This window comes from Strigops habroptila, chromosome 8 (assembly GCF_004027225.2).
Source record: "Strigops habroptila isolate Jane chromosome 8, bStrHab1.2.pri, whole genome shotgun sequence".
In the NCBI taxonomy this organism is placed as follows: domain Eukaryota; kingdom Metazoa; phylum Chordata; class Aves; order Psittaciformes; family Psittacidae; genus Strigops; species Strigops habroptila.
Genome location: NC_044284.2, coordinates 2222674 through 2244836, shown reverse-complemented (window position 1 = coordinate 2244836; position 22163 = coordinate 2222674). Strand labels below are relative to the sequence as shown.

At 39.8% G+C, this 22163-nt stretch overlaps 1 protein-coding gene across 7 annotated transcripts in view; it reads left to right on the top strand.

Annotated features, from left to right (window-relative positions):
- Positions 1-22163, top strand: part of PTBP2 (polypyrimidine tract binding protein 2) — a 46552-nt gene that overhangs the window by 7310 nt on the left and 17079 nt on the right. For 4 of the 7 annotated variants that reach the window (XM_030493828.1, XM_030493827.1, XM_030493826.1 and 1 more), the window contains exons 3-5: positions 6235-6310; positions 17730-17902; positions 18297-18440. In XM_030493828.1, coding sequence (XP_030349688.1) covers positions 6235-6310; positions 17730-17902; positions 18297-18440 — 393 coding nt within the window. Of the gene's footprint in view, positions 1-6234; positions 6311-16268; positions 17648-17729; positions 17903-18296; positions 18441-22163 lie in introns of those variants that run through there. The other 3 variants (XM_030493831.1, XM_030493829.1, XM_030493830.1) reach the window with 2 other exon arrangements.

Sequence of the window (22163 nt, the reverse complement as noted above, 5' to 3'; positions counted from 1 at the left end):
TGAACCCATCACCCCTTGAGTATTTCTCATTTCTGAGAGCTTTAGGCCATGTTTTCACAAGCAGATCAAACTGTGTTCCAGTTTTCTCTGTTCCTGTAATGCTTGAGCACCAAATGTTTGGGTAGCCACTTCACAAGCTTCTCTTGAGAACTTAACCAGGATAAAGCTGAGCTGACACAACAGTGAGTTACATCCTTTTAGTCGGATTTGTGCCAAAGTTTGTGGTTGCATAAATGCTTGTAGCGCATAGAATTGGGGAGGACAGAACAAGAGCAAGTTGCTGGGGCCAGGGAGAAGGTAGGGCAGTTGCTTTTGGTGGTAGCTGGTTCAATGAGGTTCTAGTTTTGCAAGCTATTAATGGGACTGTGATGTCTGATTTAGGGGTTTGGGGTTTATAGCTGCAAGTACATACGTTCTTAGCTTTTCATAAAATCAGGTTTTTTATGAATGTGTAACATCAGTATTGAATTATAGACAAAATAGCCCTAAATCTTCTAATTTATTATTGCAAAATAGCAGAGAAACAAGTAGAAAATACCTTCTTTTCATATTGGATCTTTTCATAGTGGATCTTATTTTGAGAGGTAGGAATTGCTACTGGAGGACCAAATGGGTACATCTCAGCTCCATGACTCTCTAACCAGAAAGCAAAGAATACATCCAGGTGGTAGCTCTAGCGAGTAGTTCTCACCTGTTGTAACTTACTACCGGTTATGTGTAGCTGCTTCAGAGGAACACTTTCTTTCCTGGTAAAAGTGGAGTAGAAAGCTTGAAATGCTGGAATAAAATCTGTGTGTTTCCTCCTGGAAGTTGGAAGCATCAGTTGGTATTAAACATGGCTCTTGCCTACAGTCTTTCATGACAATTGAAAGTTTGAAGCTTTCCAAATGAGGTTTAAGTGCAGATTTGATTCTTTTTTTTACTCTTCAGCCTGCTGGTTTAATAGTCCATCTTGATCTTCAGATGCTTTGGAGAAATTTGGCTCTTTTCCACATTGTATTTTGAGAACCTGGAAACTTTTCCAAGAAACTGAGCCTTGTCTCCTTTCAGCTTAAAGACTTCTCAGCTTCCCTTGATTGCGCTCTCAATTTCTGCCAACTTTGTGTTTTCACAAAGAAGGTACATGGCATATACCATGCATATAGTTAAAAAGGATAAAAGCTTATTTTTCTCTGAGATTCTTCCTTACTGAAAAAAATGAGTGTAAAAATGGTCAAATTAGTTGTTAAGATATATCTGCTGGGCTGAGGACAGCATGAAAAAGCACTGAAGTGGGGAAAAAAGAGAATACAGATAATAAGCATTGAAAGGTGGTCATATTCTACCCAGTTAATGGGATACTGCATTAAAGTGATGTTATACATGTAAGTGGGAACAAGCTTATAGGTTAAACTATATGATTTGTAAAATACTTATTAACCTGCATGGAATTTCTTTTGGATTGTCTGTTTGGACTTGGCTTGCCCTGTCCTGAATGAGTCTTCTGTGATGTGCGAGAGGTGTCAGGGCCTATTCACCATCTAATTTGGATTAGGTGTTTTGACAGTAGTGCGTGCAAGTCAGAGCGTAAGGCAGATCCAGTATTTCTTCTTCACTAAAGAGTATGTGAGGGTGTATTTATACAGTAGTTCATCAAAAATGTATCCTGTCAAGAATGAAGCGTTCATCAAATTCTGAGCCATTGCGTGTAAACTGAATGAAGTTGAGAAATGCTACATTTAGAGGTTTGAAGTGTCCTGTCCCCCAAGTTAAAATCAGACATTGAACATTGAAGCAGTGTGTTTACAAGTGTGAGTATCTATTAGAGGGGAATGTTTAATGTCTGCGTTGGAATTCTCATATGCTTTTATTCCTCTCCCATACCATCAAGTTTCTGGCTTTTCCTTTTAAACTGTTCCCAGATGTTGTAAGAGATGAAGTGTTTTACAATGCTGTTAGATTTCTTGAAATCATGAGATCTGTCTCCTGGCTTGTCATAGCCCTTGGGAAATTCGTGCCTGTAGGCTGAGAATGACTGTGGTAAATGTGCAGTGCAGCTGAAGTTCTCCTTCTTCTTTTCATCTAGGGGAGGAGTGGGGGAGAGAGGGAAGTGGGGTGGGAAAAGCATCCTGTTCTTGAGAGAGGTTTGTAATAGAAGCAAATTTGGGTGCCATGAATGAAAGAATTTATCAGAAAATGTATTTTTTGATATCTTTGAGTATATTCTGTCTTTTCTAGTGGGAATTAAAGAAATTACTTCAGCTGATGCTGTTGACTTTTTAAGAAAGTGCAGTTTTGTCACTTGTTTACTGGTTTCAGTAGTGTTGGTTTAGTGTTCATATAACGTATCTAAACATGCTTCTAGTAAGCCTTTAGTAAAAAAGACTCAGTTTGTTATGTTTAGCCAGAACTTCTGCTAAGAGTCTCTTCATAGGCTGGAATTATTGGGAAAAGAGCTGATAATGCTTCCCTTCCATAAACAGTTGTCAAAAAAGGACTTTGCTTAAAAGACTAAACCTCTTTGATAACTCTGAAGCCAGAGTTGTTATTCTTGAGGGTTTTTTTTGCCTTGGATGTAATGAAATCTGGGGAATGACTGAAATATTTCAAGCCCTATCTGAAGCGTGAGGAGAAGATAGCTGGCAAGGACTTCTAAATAGTATAGTTTTGTTTAGCCTGGAAGGATAGCGTGACTGTAATGACTTCCTGACATTCCATAGCTGCTTAATATAACCTGCGATAGCATGAGGCTTCATAGTTGTCTGTTTTGGGGGAAGGGGGGGGGAATCCAAAATCCTGCTACCTAAATCCAGCTTGTGTAGTGAAGAATTCTGAGTTAGCTATTACTGTTAAAGCAAGGAGCTAGAAGATCTCCTTTATGTAATTCCCCTGGTTGATTCCATACATGAATGTGCTGCATGCTGGTCTTACACCACAGATGGAAATGCTCTCATGAGGGCAAGGATGTGATAACGTGGGCTTCCCTGGAGAGACATCCTGACTGCAACAAAATCAAGGTTCCCTCACTGCAGGAAGTTAGTTTGGCAATTCCCTTGTTTATTCTGTGTAACAGTGTTTTGGCAGATGCTGGTTTCATGAAGAAGTGTTCTAGATAGCTCTGATCTGAATAGGAGTTTATCTTTTAGGGAAGATTAATATATATTCATGTTCTTGACATTGGTAGGAATGAAAATATGGCGTAGAAAACTGCTGTTGAGGAGTAGCTGTCAGGCGATGACCTATTAATAGTATAATAGCACTTTGTACTTCTTATTTTGTCCTTTATAATCTGCTTGCCTCATGCTAAAATGGATATTCAGTTAGTCTCTATCATGTAGGAACTATCCTTTCCAGTCTATGCCAAAATAAAATCACAGTGGTTGGTTTTTGTTTGTGTTATTTTACCTTAGATTTTAGATTTCTTTGTGTTTGTGATCTTCAGTCTTGTTAAACAAACTCAGACTTGCTTTGATTCTTCAGAACACAGCAGTTTGCACAGATGGGGAAAAGAGTTAAGTGAACATTGCTCTTGGATCTTGCATTCTTCCCTGAATCTGATGTGCTATGTTCTTCAGAGATCCGAGTTTAGTTTCCTTACCTCTGAAACACTCGAAAGAATTTACCCGAATAGGTGGAAAGGTTTCTTTGCTTTGCACGATTTGGCTAGCAGAACTGGTGGGCTTGAGAATAAGACTAGTGAATGTTCAAGGTGCTTGGGGAATGGTTTATCATTCTGAAATTCATGTGTGAGAGAGCTGGGTGATGAAGAGCTTTGCCCTTGGAAACAAGATGCCACTCCTTTTTGGCTTAGCACCCTCTAAAAGAAGATGCACATAAACCCAAAGCCAAGCACCCCAAACCGCTAATTGCATAAAGTCTTCTCTCTGCTGAATAAATCTAAGTAAAGAAGTATTTATGTCTGTGCTGTATTTCAGGAGGTGCTTGTGCCACGTAGTAGTGCCAGTCTGAAAGAGAACGCATTTGCTTACTTGAAATGCTTATATTAAACAGCTTTACCAGATAACTGTCATCTTAAGATAGCCCTTTTTGAAGTAAAAGACAATTACCAGGCAGTTACTGCTTTTGATTTTGTAATTTAACTGCTCTGTGCCGAAGTACGTCATGTGTCTTAAAGTTTTACATACTGAATGAAGTGCAGAGCTATCTAGGCTGCTTAAGAACTGATAAGGAAAAAGAACCAGGTATATTTAATTGCTCACATGGTAAGAGATATCTTTGTCTTTTCCCAAAAGCTTGGCAAATACATGTGGGAGCGAGTTAGCAGAGGTTTGCTCTACGGTTGTGATTTCATGGTGAACTCGAAGAACATGCCATACACAAACCTGGACATCTGTGAATCAGGCTCGTGAACACTGATTTGTGACAATAAAACGAATGTAGGATTTATGATAGATGCCACTATAAGGAATTCACATTTGCTTGTTCTTCTGAAACAAAACTGTTAAAACTTTTCCAAGTGTAATGACTAAATCTTGTGATTGACTCTGAATGTATTCATGACATTCAAAATGATGTTTCAAAATGAAGAGAAAACTCTTCGCTGTTCATGAAACACAAAAATACAGTAACTTAATATCCACTCTGTTGAGTAATTTGTGCTCCTTTTGGATTTTTCTGCTGTGGGTTAAGAAATGGCTTTTTGAAGGCCTCGTTTACTGGGAGCAAGAAGTTCATGTAATCACTCTAGTGTTCTGTTAGTTAGCAGCTGCTGAAGTAACTTGTTGAAGCTGAAGGCAACTAAAATTTGAGATATTTCAGAGTTGTAAAGTTCTTGCAGGTTTGGGGAAGAGCATTCATTGTACTGGGGATACAATACATAGTAATTGCTGTACTGTTGGAAATGAATGCCTGGCATGTTAAGGGAAGAAAAAATGCTGCTGAGTTATCTTAATATGCCTGACTATGAACTGATTTAGTCTCTGCTGCTGCTTCTGCCTATCCAGTTGAGCTGTCCAGGCTACAGACAAGGGCTTCCAAACAAGGAAGGAACTGCTATTATCACCGAGTGAGCTAATACTGGTAGTAATCTTGAACTTTGCAGTATTCTACCCATGTAAATATTATATTAGAAAACTAGAACCTAGTGCCTGGGTGGGTGTATTATATTTGAAGTAGAAAACAGGGTAGTCTAAATAATGTAGAGTTTCCATAACTTCTCTAATTTGTTTCTCAGTTTCACCCAGCTAAATTTTTCCTTAGTTACATCTGATTAGAGATCTGTACTTACACGGAGAAGGACAACACATGGTCCTTCTCATGGTCCTACTTAGTCTTGGTATCAGGCATTACTCAGTTGTAAAGGAAATGTGCTGTTGATTTGATAGGCAGCTTTGTTGGCTGCTGTGTACCCTTAAGAGCTTAGAGTACTCAGTAAGGTTCTTCAGAGGTGATGTTAAAAACTGAGTAAACTTTAATGGCTCTGTGTGTGCAACACACATACGTACTACTCTTAAGAGCTTCTGTATTTCAGGTGTGAATTAAACTGTCATAACGTTCTATGTATGAACACATACAGTGCACTAGGATTAAATGGGAAAGGTTTGATTTTATGCATCTTGCAACCGTGCTGACTAGAAAGGTGAGATCCTCCTGTTATTTTAGTATGCAGTATTGAGGTGCCGTGTAAACCACATTTGCTGACTGTTCTTGAGGTTCTCCTGTAATGTTCACAACAGGATGAAGACCATTGGGGTTTTTTGTTTGGGTTTTTCAGTTTTGGTTTGGGTGGGCTTGTTTTGTTTGGTTTTTTATAAATAGGGGTGTTAGAACTGAGTTAAACACCATATTTCTATTTGTATAAATTTCCCTCTTAGTTTCAGCTAGAATCATGTAGTATGTACATATATTCCACTATTAAAACAATAAGTGAATTTAAATGTAACTGAAATAGCCTAAATATATTTAATTCTAATAATACTTTAACTGGAAATGCTGGACACAATTATTGTTCAGTTCTCATTGTGTTTGGAGGTGGCTTCATTTCAGTGGTGGGTGAAACAACTGTGCTTAAGCTGCTCTCATTTCAAAGCTTGCCATGTAAATAGACCGCTTTACTTGGATTTCAAGTTGTTGCACTTAACTGAAAAGAGGAAATCTGCCAAATCGGAAGAGGTTTGGTTGTGCTTGCTTAAGTTCTTCTGAAAGTTTTCCCTGTCAAACTGACATTTTTAATATCATCATTAAAAACTCACAAAATAGAGGAAAAAAAATCTCTTACTGTCTCTTTCTTTTTAGAGAGGATCTGACGAACTTCTTTCAGGCAGTGTACTCAATAGCCCGAACTCTAACATGAGCAGCATGGTAGTTACTGGTAAGTGACGCCCTTTCAAAGGAGAAATCTATCCTTTATACTTGGACTCATTTCCTATTTACAAGGGGAAAACACTGAAACCAGAATCCGTTGTGCTATAGAGGGATAAACTGTTGTCATGCTGTAGTGATCTTGTGTTTACTCACAAACCTTGGGTATCTGAGAAGGCGAATCCCATAAAACAAGAGGCAGCTTTCAGATGTCTGTACGCTAAATTGTTGGTGGGTGATGGGATGAAAAATTACACTTATCTTGCACAGCTGCCTTCAAAGTAAGGAATTGCAACTGCCAAGCAAAGGTAAAGAGCTTAACAACTCTGGGATGACATCCTTTTTCACACATGGACATCTGTGAGTCTGGGCATTGCAGGGAAGAACACTGCCAGTTTTATAGCATAGTATGGATTCAGAAGAGCAGAGTTTTTTGCTGTTTGCTGCTAAAGCAGGAAACTTTTCACTTTGCTCCTTCAGCCTGAGATTGCAGCGGTAGAATCTCAGAATGTCAGTGCAAACTGGGCATGGTTGTTCTTTAGGCACATTGCTGGTGATGCTGGGTAGAAAGACTTCATGAATTGGCACACACTAAAATTGGCACACACTAAAATGTCTTCTATTGCAGTTAATACTTCTGTACGGTGAACGTGCATTGAGTTCCCTTGGAAGGCTCACTTCAGAGGTCTTTTTCTCTTCCCCCCCTTTCTCCCTAGATGTGGAGGAATTGGTTCATGGCATCAGAGAGTGGTGCTGGGCTTTCCAAGGAATTGCCTGCTTTGCTGCTTTAATCTGCCTGATCAATTTTTCTGTCTTTGTGCTGAGCAGTAGAGTAGCTGATATTAGTAGCAGACTCTTTCCTTTTAATCTAGTAGTAAAAGACTGGGATCTAGGGTGCAATTTCATGTTACATTTAGGGTTGTGATGGCAGCTGTTGCCAGGATGGGTAGTTCTGTGCTTTCTCGTCCTACATCCTTAGCTCAGGCAGAAACCCTCCCCCAACTCCACATGTTTCTGCTCCATTCTCTATGTTGGAGTGCTCATACACTTGCTAATCCAGCAGTAAACTGTACTGCCAAAAAGTTTAGTTTCCCTTGGAGCAACTTAGTCATCAGTCCCGTGGCTGCACAGTTGCTAGATTCACTGTGGGGTGGAGGAGTGTGGTGCAAGAAGAGAGGAGAACCACTTCTGTTGGCAGTTCTATAACCAAAGGTGAAGAGATGATACTTTGGAATAGCTCTGAAGTGGGATGTAGTGCATTCATAGCCATTTTAGAACTCGTTTATCTCCCCTGCTTTTCTTACTTCCTTCTGCTTCTGAAAGAGGTCCCTTGTTTTCATTTTCCTGATGTCCTCTGCATTCCTGGACATTAGTGCTTCAGCACTTTGCTTTACCTAAATGAGAAACTAGAATGAAAAGGAGTTTGGGTTGTGTGTGTGTGAAGGTTTGGATTTGGGCAGTGGGAGGGAGAACACTGTTAACAGGACTAAATCCTGAATGTTACCAAATTTTCCATGGATTTTCAGAGAAACTTTTAGTTCAGGAAAACAAAATGCAAGTGAATTTATCAAAGGGAAAAAACCTGAAATATAAATGAATGTCACTATGCGTTTTCAGGCCAAAAAATACAGAAGCTTGTCTAAGAAGCCTCAAACTTTAAATAGAAATCCTTTTCTCCTTAAAAAGCTCTTAAAATGAAAAGAGTGCTTTGATTCTCTGGGCACCCTGTGCCAGCGCCTCAGCACCCTCACAGGGAAGAACTTCTGCCTTAGATCTAACCTGAACTTCCCCTGGTTCAGTTTGAACCCATCACCCCTTGTCCTATCGCTCCAGTCCCTGATGCAGAGTCCCTCTCCAGCATCCTTGTAGCCCCCTTCAGACACTGGAAGCTGCTCTGAGGTCTCCACGCAGCTTCTCTTCTCCAGGCTGAACAGCCCCAATGTTCTGGTTTTGACCTTGCTGTTTTCAACATCTGATCCCCTGATACTTTTCCAAACACATACCTAGATGAACAGAAGAAAGAGTGTTTGTCTTTGTAATTCTCTGAGCCTTATTGGTAAAGGCACAGACAAAAACCCAGTTGTCACTAGCAGTGCCCCTGAATTTAGGGCAAAATCTTGTGGTTCACAGCCTCATTTCTTACTAAATACCTACTGTAGAACTATTACCCTAAACCAAGTTTTAGGGGTGAAACTGGGAGATGTTTTTCATTGTGCTCATCTTGTCTTTTATCACAGTGACAGTTCCAGTAGGGTTTTTTGTTCCTCAGCTGCCATGCAGTTAGAATACTGTAATACTTTAATGCTTTTATGAATACTCTTGCTCTAATTCTCTTCCTTAGAGAAAGGCATGAAAGGTGCCTGCTTTTGCTGCCCTGTAGGGCGTCTTACATATGAATCCCTCCCTATTTTTGGTGAAAGAAACTTGCAGAATTGTTGGACAACATTAAGTTTGCATTCGTATTGATTATTGAACTACTGGCAATTTGATCATATGGAATTAAGGAAGATGCTAGCACGTTTGACTGCTGTCCAAAAGACATTGCTCAAAGTACAAGGCAATACTTGAGCATTTTCTAACCAGCTTTGTCATCAGTATCCATCCTACAGACTATATAGATGAAATTGGCAGTGTGTTCTGCTGACACTCACTACAAGTCAAGTGAGTGTCTTAAGTTCCTCGTGTGTCTTTTGCTAAAGAATAGCCTTAGAAGAAAGTTCAAGTTGGATAATTGAGGATGACTTCCATGTGGGTTCTTTTACCACATAGTTCTGGTCTTATATCTCCTGCTTTACACATAGTTTGATTACTGTCCTTAGTGTTGTCGCATTTCGTTTCAGTTAAGCATTTCTATTTAGACATTCAAGATTATTCTTCTTTTTCCTGAATGGGTTTGAGCAGTATGGCAGAACATCAGTCTGAGGGAACAATCACATCTACTAGCTCACAGTTGGTTGCAAGGGAGGCCAGCTTCTCATGTTCCAGGTCAGCATTAGATGTTTTAAGTTTCTGACATGGATAAGTTGAAGTTGCATTGTCAAAACCACAGACCTGCTGCTTCCTGAACTACTCCTGGTGTTTTCCTTCACCTTTTCTGAAAACATTGTCAAAGTATATGCTATTTTCTATCAGAATCATGCTTGGTTTGACCTCTTTGGAGAGCACAACGCTCATGCAAAGATCTGTGAATGAACTGGTTTTGTTTTGATGCCTAGCAATGACTGGAAAGGCAGTTTAGGCAAACTAAAACATGATCTAGTAACGGGATTCTGAGAAAGCAGAGCTGAAGCCAGCATATTTCAAACATATTTTTGCCTCTGCATGTTTTTAAAGACATTAGTTACATACTAATTAATGTTTATAAGGACCTGCAGTGACAGGACAAGAGGGTTCAGGATGGGTTCAAACTGAACCAGGGGAAGTTCAGGTTAGATCTAAGGCAGAAGTTCTTCCCTGTGAGGGTGCTGAGGCGCTGGCACAGGGTGCCCAGAGGAGCTGTGGCTGCCCCATCCCTGGCAGTGTTCAAGGCCAGGTTGGACACAGGGGCTTGGAGCAACCTGCTCTAGTGGAAGGTGTCCCTGCCCATGGCAGGGGGTTGGAACTGGATGAGCTTTAAGGTCCCTTCCAACACAAACCAGTCTGTGACTGTCTGTACATTGTAAATGATTGTACATAAACCTTTCAGTGAAACTATGTTCAGGAAATACATAACTTATTTCTTATAAGCAACTTAGTTGCTTGTCCTGCAGCTTTTAAATCTAAGAAAGTCCCTTCTTTTTAAGAACTTAAGAAAAAGTGTTTGCTGGGTTGCTTTTAGGCTCAACTTCTTGTGAGGCCTTTTTCTTTTCAGGTGAAGGACTGCCATATGGAAGTTTTAGAAGCAGTTATATATATGAAGATGCTCATGCCATGAATTGCATTGACGAAACCCCCGCACACTCACAAAAATTAAGGGATGTAGATACGAAGTGAAAGACGTTGATGCAAGTTTTACAAAACGGCTTGTCAAAGACATGGGGTTGAAGCAGAAGAATTGGCAGGGTTTTTTACTATAGGTGTCACCAATTTCATTGCTCACATTTGTGTGTTTTAAGTTCAAGCAGTAAAAAACATGTCAAAACTTACTTTGCAACTGAGCTCCCCAAATTCCTGGAGCTTTAAATGATACTATTGATCTTGAACTTGTTTTTACGTCATTAGCAGGCAGTGACTTTGGTAGGTAATTCATTGTAACAGAATACTTGGCACCGAGGCATGTAATCATAGAATGGTTTGGGTTGGAAAGGACCTTAGAGCTCATCCAGCTCCAACCCCCTGCCACGGGCAGGGACACCTTCCACTAGAGCAGGTTGCTCCAAGCCCCTGTGTCCAACATGGCCTTGAACACTGCCAGGGATGGGGCAGCCACAGCTTCTCTGGGCACCCTGTGCCAGCGCCTCAGCACCCTCACAGGGAAGAGCTTCTGCCTTAGATCTAACCTGAACTTCCTCTGGTTCAGTTTGAACCCATCACCCCTTGTCCTGTCACTACAGTCCCTGATGAAGAGTCCCTCTCCAGCATCCTTGTAGCCCCGTTCAGACACTGGAAGCTGCTCTGAGGTCTCCACGCAGCTTCTCTTCTCCAGGCTGAACACATCGAAGTAAAATTGGTTATTAGTTAACATTAATGATGCCTAAACATAGGTAATTTACTTCTGAAGCTTGCAAATTGATTACAATTAATAGTAATTGGAAAGATCTGAATTAAGACAGTACATGTGATTGGAAAGAATAAGAATTTAATAGTAGGCTATAATTTAAATTTTTCTAAAGATATATGTAGACATGTGCATGTGAATGAACTAAATTAATGGTTGGACTCGATGATCTTAAAGGTCTTTTCCAACCTAGTTGAGTCTATGATTCTCTTCGATGAGTCTATAAATGTTAATGCTTTGAATGCCTGAACAATGTATCTTCTTAGAAATTCAGAAACTTTAAAAGTCAGGCAAAACCCCCAAACCTTCAGAAAGCTTCAGGATCAGAGAAATAAATAGTGGCTATTACTGTTATTATCAATTTAGGTAACTTCTGTCTGCAGCACTATGCTATGGTGATTAATATTTTTACCACTTCAGTTGCATTTCACTCTATCTATAGTATTTGGCATTTTGAAGGGCCAAAGGGAAGTGCATTAGTGTAACATTGAACAGCCACTATACCATAGTCCATGTGTGTTAGAGTAGTTGCGTAGAAAACTTACTCAGTGCTCTGTGGGTTTTGAAAAGAGGTGCAGCCTCTGTGCAGATGTCCCAGTTAAAAGCTGTATAAGTTAATTTTTTGCTTGCTTGACCATGTTTGTTTATTTCATAGAATCCCAGCCTGGTTTGGGTTGGAAGGGACATCAAGCTCATCCAGCTCCAACCCCCTGCCACAGGCAGGGACCCCTTCCACTAGAGCAGGTTGCTCCAAGCCCCTGTGTCCAACCTGGCCTTGAACACTGCCAGGGATGGGGCAGCCACAGCTTCCCTGGGCACCCTGTGCCAGCGCCTCAGCACCCTCACAGGGAAGAGCTTCTGCCTTAGATCTAACTTGAATCTCCCCTCTGGCAGGTTAAAGCCATTCCCCCTTGTACTGTCCTTACAGGCCCTTGTCAAAAGTCCTTCTCTAATGAAGCTTAAATTCCTGATAGGTGATATTCTTTGTACTATTCTATTATTGATTGGTCAAGATCTTCTTTTGCACATGGCCATGTACATGGTAAAAATCCACCTATTACTACTGGTTAACGCTTTAGTTCAAGTGGTAAGACTTCCACGATGTAGTAATGGTGTAGCAAGGCAAGGATAATGGGGTATAAAGTACTTGGAAGTACCAAGTATTGCAGAACACACTTTTCTGCTCCCCAAAACAAGAAGAAAAAAATCCCACCAACCAAAGAAGCCTAAGTAAAACTGAACATGTAACCTTTTAATTTTAACATTAACAAATGCAGCCCTCGGAGAACTTTGTGTTCTTCATGTTTTTCTCTTATTTTTGAGTGTAGTTTCTCCTTTTTTATGTTCTTTCTCCCAAACACTTCAAAAGTTCAAGCTAAAGAGAAAAGCTGGAATTTAAAGACAGCCATACTAAAACAAAGTTCCTGTTCTGGGAACCTGTTGGTACTTGTGGAAATGTTTGTCACTGGCTCAGACCAAAGGTCTCTTCTTCCTATATTCTGTCTGTGACATCAAGCCGGGTATATATATTTAAGAACCTCAGAAGCAAAACCACAGTAGTTCTTCCCAAGCTGGTTGTTTTATGCAGATGATTGTGTTGAAGCCACTGCAATATTTAATCTTTCTGTCTGGTCATAATCTCCATTTATAAACTAGAAGGGGGCTACAAGGATGCTGGAGAGGGACTCTTCATCAGGGACTGTAGCGATAGGACAAGGGGTGATGGGTTCAAACTGAAACAGGGGAAGTTCAGGTTAGATCTAAGGCAGAAGCTCTTCCCTGTGAGGGTGCTGAGGCGCTGGCACAGACTTTTCCCAGAGAAGCTGTGGCTGCCCCATCCCTGGCAGTGTTCAAGGCCAGGTTGGACACAGGGGCTTGGAGCAACCTGCTCTAGTGGAAGGTGTCCCTGCCCATGGCAGGGGGTTGGAACTGGATGATCTTGAGGTCCTTTCCAACCCAAACCATTCTATGAGTCTATGATTCTATAATTCCATTGCTTTTCTCTTGGTCAGATATTTCCTGTATGGATATGTCTTACGTTCCCCTTGTTGGTAACATCACATTTCATATATTTAGCTAATGTGAAACAAGAAGTACTTTCTACATTAGCCACAACAATGACTAATACTACTAGTAAGCTTCTTGTCTTTAATGTATAAACTGAAATGAAAGGATGAAATAAATGTTTTGGAAAGCTTTAAGTATTTACATTTGAGTTTCTAGTTGGTTGTTGGTCTGGACTGACACTTGTGAAACAGAGATTGACTCCTGCAAAATGCATGTTTAGTAGTCAATGATTTCACTAATGCAGAGAAACAGGGGCTTAGAATCAGCACCTTGTGATGAATTTTTAACATATTTTCCCTTTATTTCCAGGAAATAGTAGGTGAAAACAACTTTTTACTGGATGCAAAATCTTTGCACGTATCTGCATCGTTATATTACTATATTAAGACGTTTTTGAACATGAAAGAAGGTTATTGTAAAGAAAAATCCCACATCTAAAAGGCATTATATAGTTTCAAGGTTAATGATGTATTTTTGGCCACAGAACACTTTCGAGGATTTTTTATACTATTTTTCAAGAAATACATAAATTGTGTGCAAAGAGAAACTCTTTTTGGGTGAAATCTTGCTTCAGCGTGTTTTTGAAAGTAGTTACCAGCAGGAAGTAAGTTACTCACTGTTTGCCAGGAGTTAGGCTGAACTTTTAAGATCAGAGTTTCTGCATTGAATCTTCATAGCTTGAACAATTGAGTGCCGCAGACTTAGAGTATGCCTTGTGTACATTCCACTTCAGTTTATTGCTTATTTGGATAGGTTTCTGTGTTTAATAAAATAGGAGTTTCTAACAAAAAAAGCCAAGGACCAAAGCTGTGTAGATAATGGCCATTTATAGGCTTTGTCAACTCCTAAGCATTCTACTTTCAAACCTTGATTTCTGCTAAATTGAAGGAACTCTGTGCAGCAGGGATGTGGCTTAGATATCAGTTATGCTTAGAGTGGAATATCCTATTTAGGTAGGAGAATAATGCTTTGAACATCATTAGTACAGAGGAGATTTTGTTAGAAATAGACAACTGATGTCCTGTGGAACCTGGATTTTTCTTCTCTTTGGTGCAGAGCCAAAGAGGGTTTACCTCAGTGCAGTGGCTGTTACAGAACAGGTTTGGTTTCGTTTTGGGGTTCTTTGCCAGTCTGAACTGGCTATAATCATCCCTGGAGGTGTTTAAAAGATGTGTAAGTGTGGTGCTTGGGGACATGGTTTAGTGGTGGACTTGGCAGTGTTAGGTTTATGGTTGGACTCGATCTTAAAGGTCTTTTCTGACCTAAATGATTCTGTGATTCAGGGTTAGATTTCTGATTTTATTATTTTAATTTTTAACTCTATATTTAAGGCTGTAACTTAATAAATGAACTAAGACTAACACTGTGTTTCGGTCATGCTGTTCTCACAGGGATTTTTATTTATTCCCCTAATATGGATATTGTAAGCATTATGTTCTTCAGTCCTTCTTTGTATTTGTTAAAAGTGTTAACAGCAAGAGGTTTGAATTGGATCAGGCTTTTCAGGTCTGGTGGAAGCCAGATTTACCTGATGGAATAGCTCCTTGCCAATAATCTTACAGTTTAGGAGCAATTCCTCAGTAGTAGTAGTTCTTACAGAATCAGCTACGTTGGGAAAGACCTTTAAGATCATCAAGTCCAACCTTTACCCCAGGACTGAGGTTTCCCCCTTCATCATCCCCTCGAGGCAATGAAAGTTCAAGAACTGTGTGAAATGCAAATGATAAAACCAGTTATTCAGGTAATACAATAATTATTAAAGGAACATTTCTTTGCAAATACATATATTGGAGTGATTCTATCTGGCTAGGGATGCTTTTATTAGTAACACTGGGATTACCTAAAGCCTAATCCAAATACAAGCTGTAGTTGAACAAAACCCCCCTCAAATTCCTGGACCTTATGCTGTGGAAAAGTTAATCTGTCAAAATGATATGTTGAAAACCACACAAAAGATAATACAGCTCCGTAAGAACTGATCTCATGGTACATACTTTTCTGGTGACGTAGTAAAAACAGAGGTTTCTTACCAGTTTCAGAGAATCTTTTAGTTTAAAGCCTTGATTTTTCACTTTCTCATTTCTCATTGTTAACGTTTCATATTTAGCTTTTGAAACCTGTATGAATTCAGGTTATTTAGAAAGCTGAAGTATGACAGGCATTGGAAATCTAGTTCCAGTATCACTGTAACTCTTTTGTTCTTTGCAAGTTTGTTTGTAATGTGTTGCCTCTAATACATTGTTAAGCCTGACAAACTTTGCAATGTATTCTTCTAGTTTTTTGGCAGAGATTTAAATTGAGAACTAGGGAAGACTGTTGTGTGATGAGCCTCAGGTGAAAAAGAAAAGGATGTTTTCTGTCTTTGAGGATTAAGTGCTCTATTGTGTAATTTTGCTACTTGGAAGCCCACAGTCTCACCATGTTTACCAAAGGGATAGAGGTTAGAGCCTTGGGTAGACTGACAGTGGACTTCAGATCCTACTTCACACTGTGGTTTTTGACATTTTCTTCTGTGTTCCATCACAATTTGTCCTTCTGTGCAGCAGACCAACATAAAATACATACTCTTGCATGGATTTGACCCCTTCTAGCATTGGCAGTTGGAGGTAACTGCTAGCTGGATTTTGACCCTTTCCCATGTAGTTAGGTTTGGGTTGTTTTGGCTGCCATTGGAAGTTGGAAAAGACTTAGAAAGTGTTCTGCAGTGCAAGGACTTTTTAAAAAGCTCAGTTCTGGAATCAATTTTTTTGAGGGGGGAGAGGAGTGAAGGGATGACCTGCCTCTAAGGCATACTGGTTTTAACTAAGAGAATAGCTTGAATTTACATTTAGCTAAATCTAAAGATAGCTGAAGCAGAAGGTAGAAACATTCAAATTAGAGGTTTAGCTGTTAGAAAAAGCTAGAAGGGAGTGGTGGAAACAGTTCCTAATGTATAGATGTATCCTTCTCCCATTAATTCCTTTAATGGAAGTATGGAGAATGACTTTATTCTTGAAAAAGTAAGACATATGTTCACAGGTTTAGTCAGAGACCCCGAGCTTGCCAATCTTCCTAATTGCCTTGAAAAGGTACTTAAATGTCATACCTGGTTTGGCTTTTCATATCCACATCTGGAGTGTGGATGTTCTTGACTTGTAAAAATGAGTCCATTTCGTTGTGTGTTTTTAATCTAGAGTAAGTTGGGTTGGCTTAGACAAACGGAGTTAAGAACTTGAATTCTTTCTATACTCAAGTCAGTCAGAAATGAATGCAGTATTTTTACACAGGGAACGAGATTAGGTAGAAATGACTTTTCCTGGCACCAATTCAGAACGACATTCTGTAGTTATAGCTGAGTGAGAACTGAAGACTTCTTCATTCACTTCTCTCTGCAAATTGCAGCCATCAACTTTCTTACAAGGATTTAACACCCGTAAATGCTTCCTATTGATTTCTCCCCTTCCCCCCTTTGTTGTTTCTGCTTTTTTAGTGAGTAAATCAAAGTAGTCCTGTACTATTTCTTTCTTTCTTTATTAATCCTCTTTGGTAGAAGCTCTCAACCCCAGAATTTGAACCCTAATAATGACAAATCTTTTTCTCCTAGTCACAGTTGGTGTGGGTTGTTTTGGAAATATATGGAGCTATTTGAGTGCTCTTCTAACCTGTAATCAGAGGTTGAGTAGCTCATGCACTGGCTTACATGTTTTATAGCCAGAAGTGGAAAAAGGGAAGTCTTAACACTTGCTTCTCTCATATGTAATTGTGTTCTGATTTCCAGCATTGATTAAATTCATTAATATCCATCTATCTTGGGACAGTGTTGTTCTTTAGCTCTTGACTCTAATGGTTATTCCACTGACATATTTTTAGGCAGTGGTTGTATTACTGGCCTTCTTTCCAAAGCAAGACTTCTTCCATCCAACTGGCTAGGAACTCCAGCTGGAATTTTGTCCAAGAATTCTGGACAGCATTCCTAATAATACCTCTAAGGTGCTTTGTACAATGATGTTAATGCTTCCCTGCTTCTGCTAGGAAAATCTGGTCTGGCTCTTCCCACACCCCCTTCCCCTGTGTTGGCTGCCTCATGTTTATTAGTTGGGTTTTTTCTGTCAGAGAGCTTGTAGTTCATAATGGATAGTTTTGCTCTTGGTCCTTAAATTCCGAGGCTCAGGATTTCATCAGATGTTTGCAATATCAGTCCTCTGGGTCATCCCCTTTCTCCGGTGTGATCCTTCTCAGCATGAATAACGCTTCCTGTCTTGCTTTGATACTTCTCTACTTTCTGTGTCTGGTTCCTTAGTGCAAACAATCCTTAAAACTTCCCTTTAGAAGCTCTTCTAGTAATTATTCACCACCATTTTTGTCCAGAAAAACAAAATTCTGGGTAATCTCTAATTGTTTTGGGTTTCTTTAATAGAATTTAGAGTTCTTATGCAAGCCTTTCTGAGTCATCATTAATACTCTTGCATGGTATTACATGAGATACTTCACTGAGAGCTGAAAAGGATTTGAGTTAGTCTTGAACACACCTTTTCTGAAGCTATAACATCTGTCTCTTCAGAATTTATTCTGAAGCCTTGCCTTTTATTTAGACCCAACTAAAAGGTGGCTTACTTCAAAGTGATATTTATAATGCAAACCATTTTATCAGTCAACTTTTCAAATCTAGTCTGACTCTGTCTTTCAGCAAATGGTAATGACACCAAGAAATTCAAAGGGGACGATAAAATGGATGGGGCTCCTTCTCGTGTTCTTCATATCAGGAAACTGCCTGGGGAAGTGACAGAAACAGAAGTTATTGCTTTAGGTTTACCTTTTGGTAAGGTGACCAACATCCTGATGCTGAAAGGGAAAAATCAGGTAACTTGTTGCTTTCCATTTTTTAGTATGCTTTCTGTGTAATGTCAAAATAGGCTGTTAAAATGCTCTTGAGATAAGTCATAGAACAGTAAGTATTAAAACCAAAAAGCCTTAGTTTTTTCTTTTTATGAATTTAGAGTGTCTTTTAGTAAATTATGGGGGGGAACAGGGTATGGTGGAACTGCATACAGCAAAAAGTTAACTGTAAGAGAAATAGTCCCTTCATCTTCAGAGGTGAATTTTTGGAGATGAATAAACTTGGTATGTAACAAATGACATCTGAAGACTGGTATTTGTTACAATGTGTTGTCAAATGCTTTAAGTGTTTTATGTATGCTGCTAATATGACTGTTATCTGCCTTGTAAATACTGAAAATTAACTGTTTGATCACAGGCATTTTTGGAACTTGCCACAGAAGAAGCAGCTATCACTATGGTGAATTACTACTCTGCTGTGACGCCTCATCTTCGGAACCAACTTATCTATATCCAGTATTCCAATCATAAAGAACTGAAGACTGATAACACACTTAACCAGGTATATTTACTGTTCTGTACCATTGCAAATGCAGGCAGAAGATGAGGCTTAGCATGTATTCTTGGCTTATGTGGCATATGTTCTGGTCAGTTAGTTTTGTCCACATTCTAATGCTACTGTAGTCTTCTCTATGATCATTCTGTCTTGTGACATTGAAGGGGATTGGCTTTCTGTGTGATCTTTCCATTAGGATGAAATCTGGAGAGGGACTTTCGACAAGGGCCTGTAGGGACAGGCCAAAGGGAATGGCTTTAACCTGCCAGAGGGGAGATTGAGATGAGCTCTGAGGCAGAAGCTCTTCCCTGTGAGGGTGCTGAGGCGCTGGCACAGACTTTTCCCAGAGAAGCTGTGGCTGCCCCATCCCTGGCAGTGTTCAAGGCCAGGTTGGACACAGGGGCTTGGAGCAACCTGCTCTAGTGGAAGGTGTCCCTGCCCGTGGCAGGGGGTTGGAACTGGATGATCTTAAGGTCTTTTCCAACCCAAACCAGCCTGGGATCGTGTGAATTTGCTTAATGGCTCATGAATGTAAAAAGAAAAAGATTCCAAAGTGTCTTTTCACTTTAAAATTTTCCTTAAGACAAGTTTTCATCCTGATTTAGGCTATAGGATGAAAAAATGAACTTTCTAATTCTGACACCTGAGATTCTAATTCCAAGTTGAATTTCCCTGGTGATGCCTAATGCCAATGCCTATGTTTTGGTGCTTTGAACGATTGCTCTGGTAGCACTGGTAACCTCAGCTTATGTCATCTGCTGTTCCTGGAGAACAATAACTTGATGACTGGAGAGACAAATATGCATAATAAAAGCAAAATGTTTTCCTCTTGCTTCTGCAGAACCTATTTCACAATAAAGATCATTACATATGGGGGGGTTAGACTAAGTGATCTCCGGAGGTCCCTTCCAACCGTGATGATTCTGGGAGTCTGTGATAAGTCTGTTTTTAATAGAACAGGAAGATTAGCAAAAACCTAAACCACGGCAGTGACCATTTCATACAAATTATTGGGGGAGAAAAGAGACATCATCTTACCACAAGTCAGATGATTAATTTAAGGTTAATATGTTTTCTTTAAGATGTTAAAAAAGACAGTGTAAGTGTCCTGTCTTGGGTAAGGCACGTAGATAGTGAAATGAAGAGAAGCTGCGTGGAGACCTCAGAGCAGCTTCCAGGGTCTGAAGGGGGCTACAAGGATGCTGGAGAGGGACTCTGCATCAGGGACTGGAGCGACAGGACAAGGGGTGATGGGTTCAAACTGAACCAGGGGAAGTTCAGGTTAGATCTAAGGCAGAAGCTCTTCCCTGTGAGGGTGCTGAGGCGCTGGCACAGGGTGCCCAGAGAAGCTGTGGCTGCCCCATCCCTGGCAGTGTTCAAGGCCAGGTTGGACACAGGGGCTTGGAGCAACCTGCTCTAGTGGAAGGTGTCCCTGCCCATGGCAGGGGGTTGGAACTGGATGATCTTAAGGTTCTGTCCAACCCAAACCAGTCTGGAATTCTATGATAGCTGCTGCCTTTAGAAACAATAGTAATGTGTTCAAGGACGTCTTGGTTCAGATTAAGTATAGTATTGATTTTCCTGTTGATGCTTCTAAACGTTTCAGTTCCTCAGAATCTTGTGATAGTTTGGCTGCTAAAGGTACTTTTTAAAAACTGAGATTTTTTTTTTTTGTTCCCCAAAATGTCAGTGATAAAGAAAAACAAATACCTTCATTTACCTAGAAAAAAGAGAATAGAGGATGAATTCTGTCTGCACATCTATGGATGGACATAGTCCTTTAAGAAGCTTTCCCTTGCATTGTCCTCTGGCTTCTGGGCTAAAACTCTTTTTGTACTCCATGTGTCCACCTTCTCAATGTAGAGGATGGGCTCACTTTTCAACAGCTTTTAATACACATTAATACCCAATTTGAACATATTCCCAGCATTCCAGGTCTCTATTTCTTTAATTTCAAGCTAAATAATAGAAATAGGTACTTGGCAGTAAGTATTCTGTTACTAGTATCTCCAAGGCATTCTATACAACACAAGGTGGTTGGCTATTCTTTTTTCTGTAAGGAAAAATAAAGGTGATGCAGATGTTGCTTGTAGTCTTCTTTTGGATTTGAAATTGTCTTTGTTTCTGGATGTTCAAGCAGGAAGATCTAAAGAAGTTGGGATTTAGTCCATGGAACTGGAAAGATAAGATAAAAAATATGAAGAGGAGTGCAAGTGTCTTAGTTATAAAGAAGATTAAAAAAAACTTTTAAACATAATGAAAGTAGGCAAAGTTCCATTAAGCTGTTTTATTCTGAATTCCTCAATAATAGCAGCTTCCAGGACTGTTTTTAGTTCTGTGCTCGGGATGAGTTGGCTCTGAAGAAAACTTAAATGGTCCATTTTGAATCTGTTTTCTCTCAGCTCTTAATTCCATGTAAATCCTTTTCCTGTGAGACATCAAAACACAGAGGAGCATTTAAACTCCTTTAAACCAACCATTTCTTACCTTGTTTTGTCTGGTATCTGGACTGAGGAATCGAGATGACAGTGACCTCTGTAATTCTCTTTAATCATTACGGGTTTAGTCTTTCTGCACAGACACTGCAACATTTGGAAAGGAAGAAATACTACATTTAGAAAGAAAGAAATATCATATAGATTTTATCCTTACATGGTGATGTTGTCATGTATTCCTTCGTGTATTCACATTAACTTTAGTGGAATGAAATATGATGTATAAGCATAAATGGGTAGTGCTAACAAGGGTCAGATGTTAAAACTGACTTCACAGATGTTGGTTCTTTTGATTATACAGTCTAGCCCTTTCCAGTCACTTGAAGGAGTGAGTTTTAATTCCCATGTGCTTCTCCTGTGCTTACAGAAGGAGTAGGAAATAATTATGCAACTTGGCCCAATATCCGGCCAGCTTGAAAGTTACATATTTCATACATTAGGGAGAAAAAGAACATGGTTGTTACCAAAAGCTGTTTTTACAGTTGCAGTACTGTTAAATGTGGAGGTAAATCTTGTTTTCCCAACTAGTGTTCACCAGGTCTTTGTGTTTTTTGTTTTGTTCCCCCCCCCCCCCCCCACTTTCCTTACTCATTGATTCCTTTCAGTATGAGGATTATCATGTAAGTTGTAAGCTATGAAATCGTGTCGTAGCTCTAATACCTTTAAAATACGCGGTATGTGTTCATATGGCGGTTATTACTTTTACCTGGCATGCTCACCTGTCTCTCTGTTCTGTATCATTTTGCTTCGTAAGGCTCCTGCAATGAAAGTATTAAATGGAACCCCTTTTTCCTGCACTTTTTCTTTCTCAGGAAAAGACATCTTTCTGATCCTGTCAGTTTGGGCAGTGGAAGTAGTGACATAGCTGTGTGGTTTTGTGCTGTCATCATGTGGTTACCTTTTGGATTTCTAAACCCCTGCTTGTGTTTAAAGACCCCAAAATCCCCACACATGAAGAGGATTTTGTTTTTTCTGAAAGAGGGTGGATAACAAACACCAGTTTGTTTTACCTCTCTGGGGATACTACTTCCTGACATTTGTCAGCCTTGTGTATGATTCCACTGTGTTAAAGCTGAGAAGTTTGGAAGCGTTAGCTTAGCGTTAGCCCTTCCTATCAGCGTTCTAAAATGGCAGGGAAATGTGAAGTGTCATAGAATCTCCTGGAAAACAGGTTCAATACTTTTGGTTTCTATAGGTTTTTTGGTGGGTTTTGGTTTGCTCGAAAGGAAAGAAC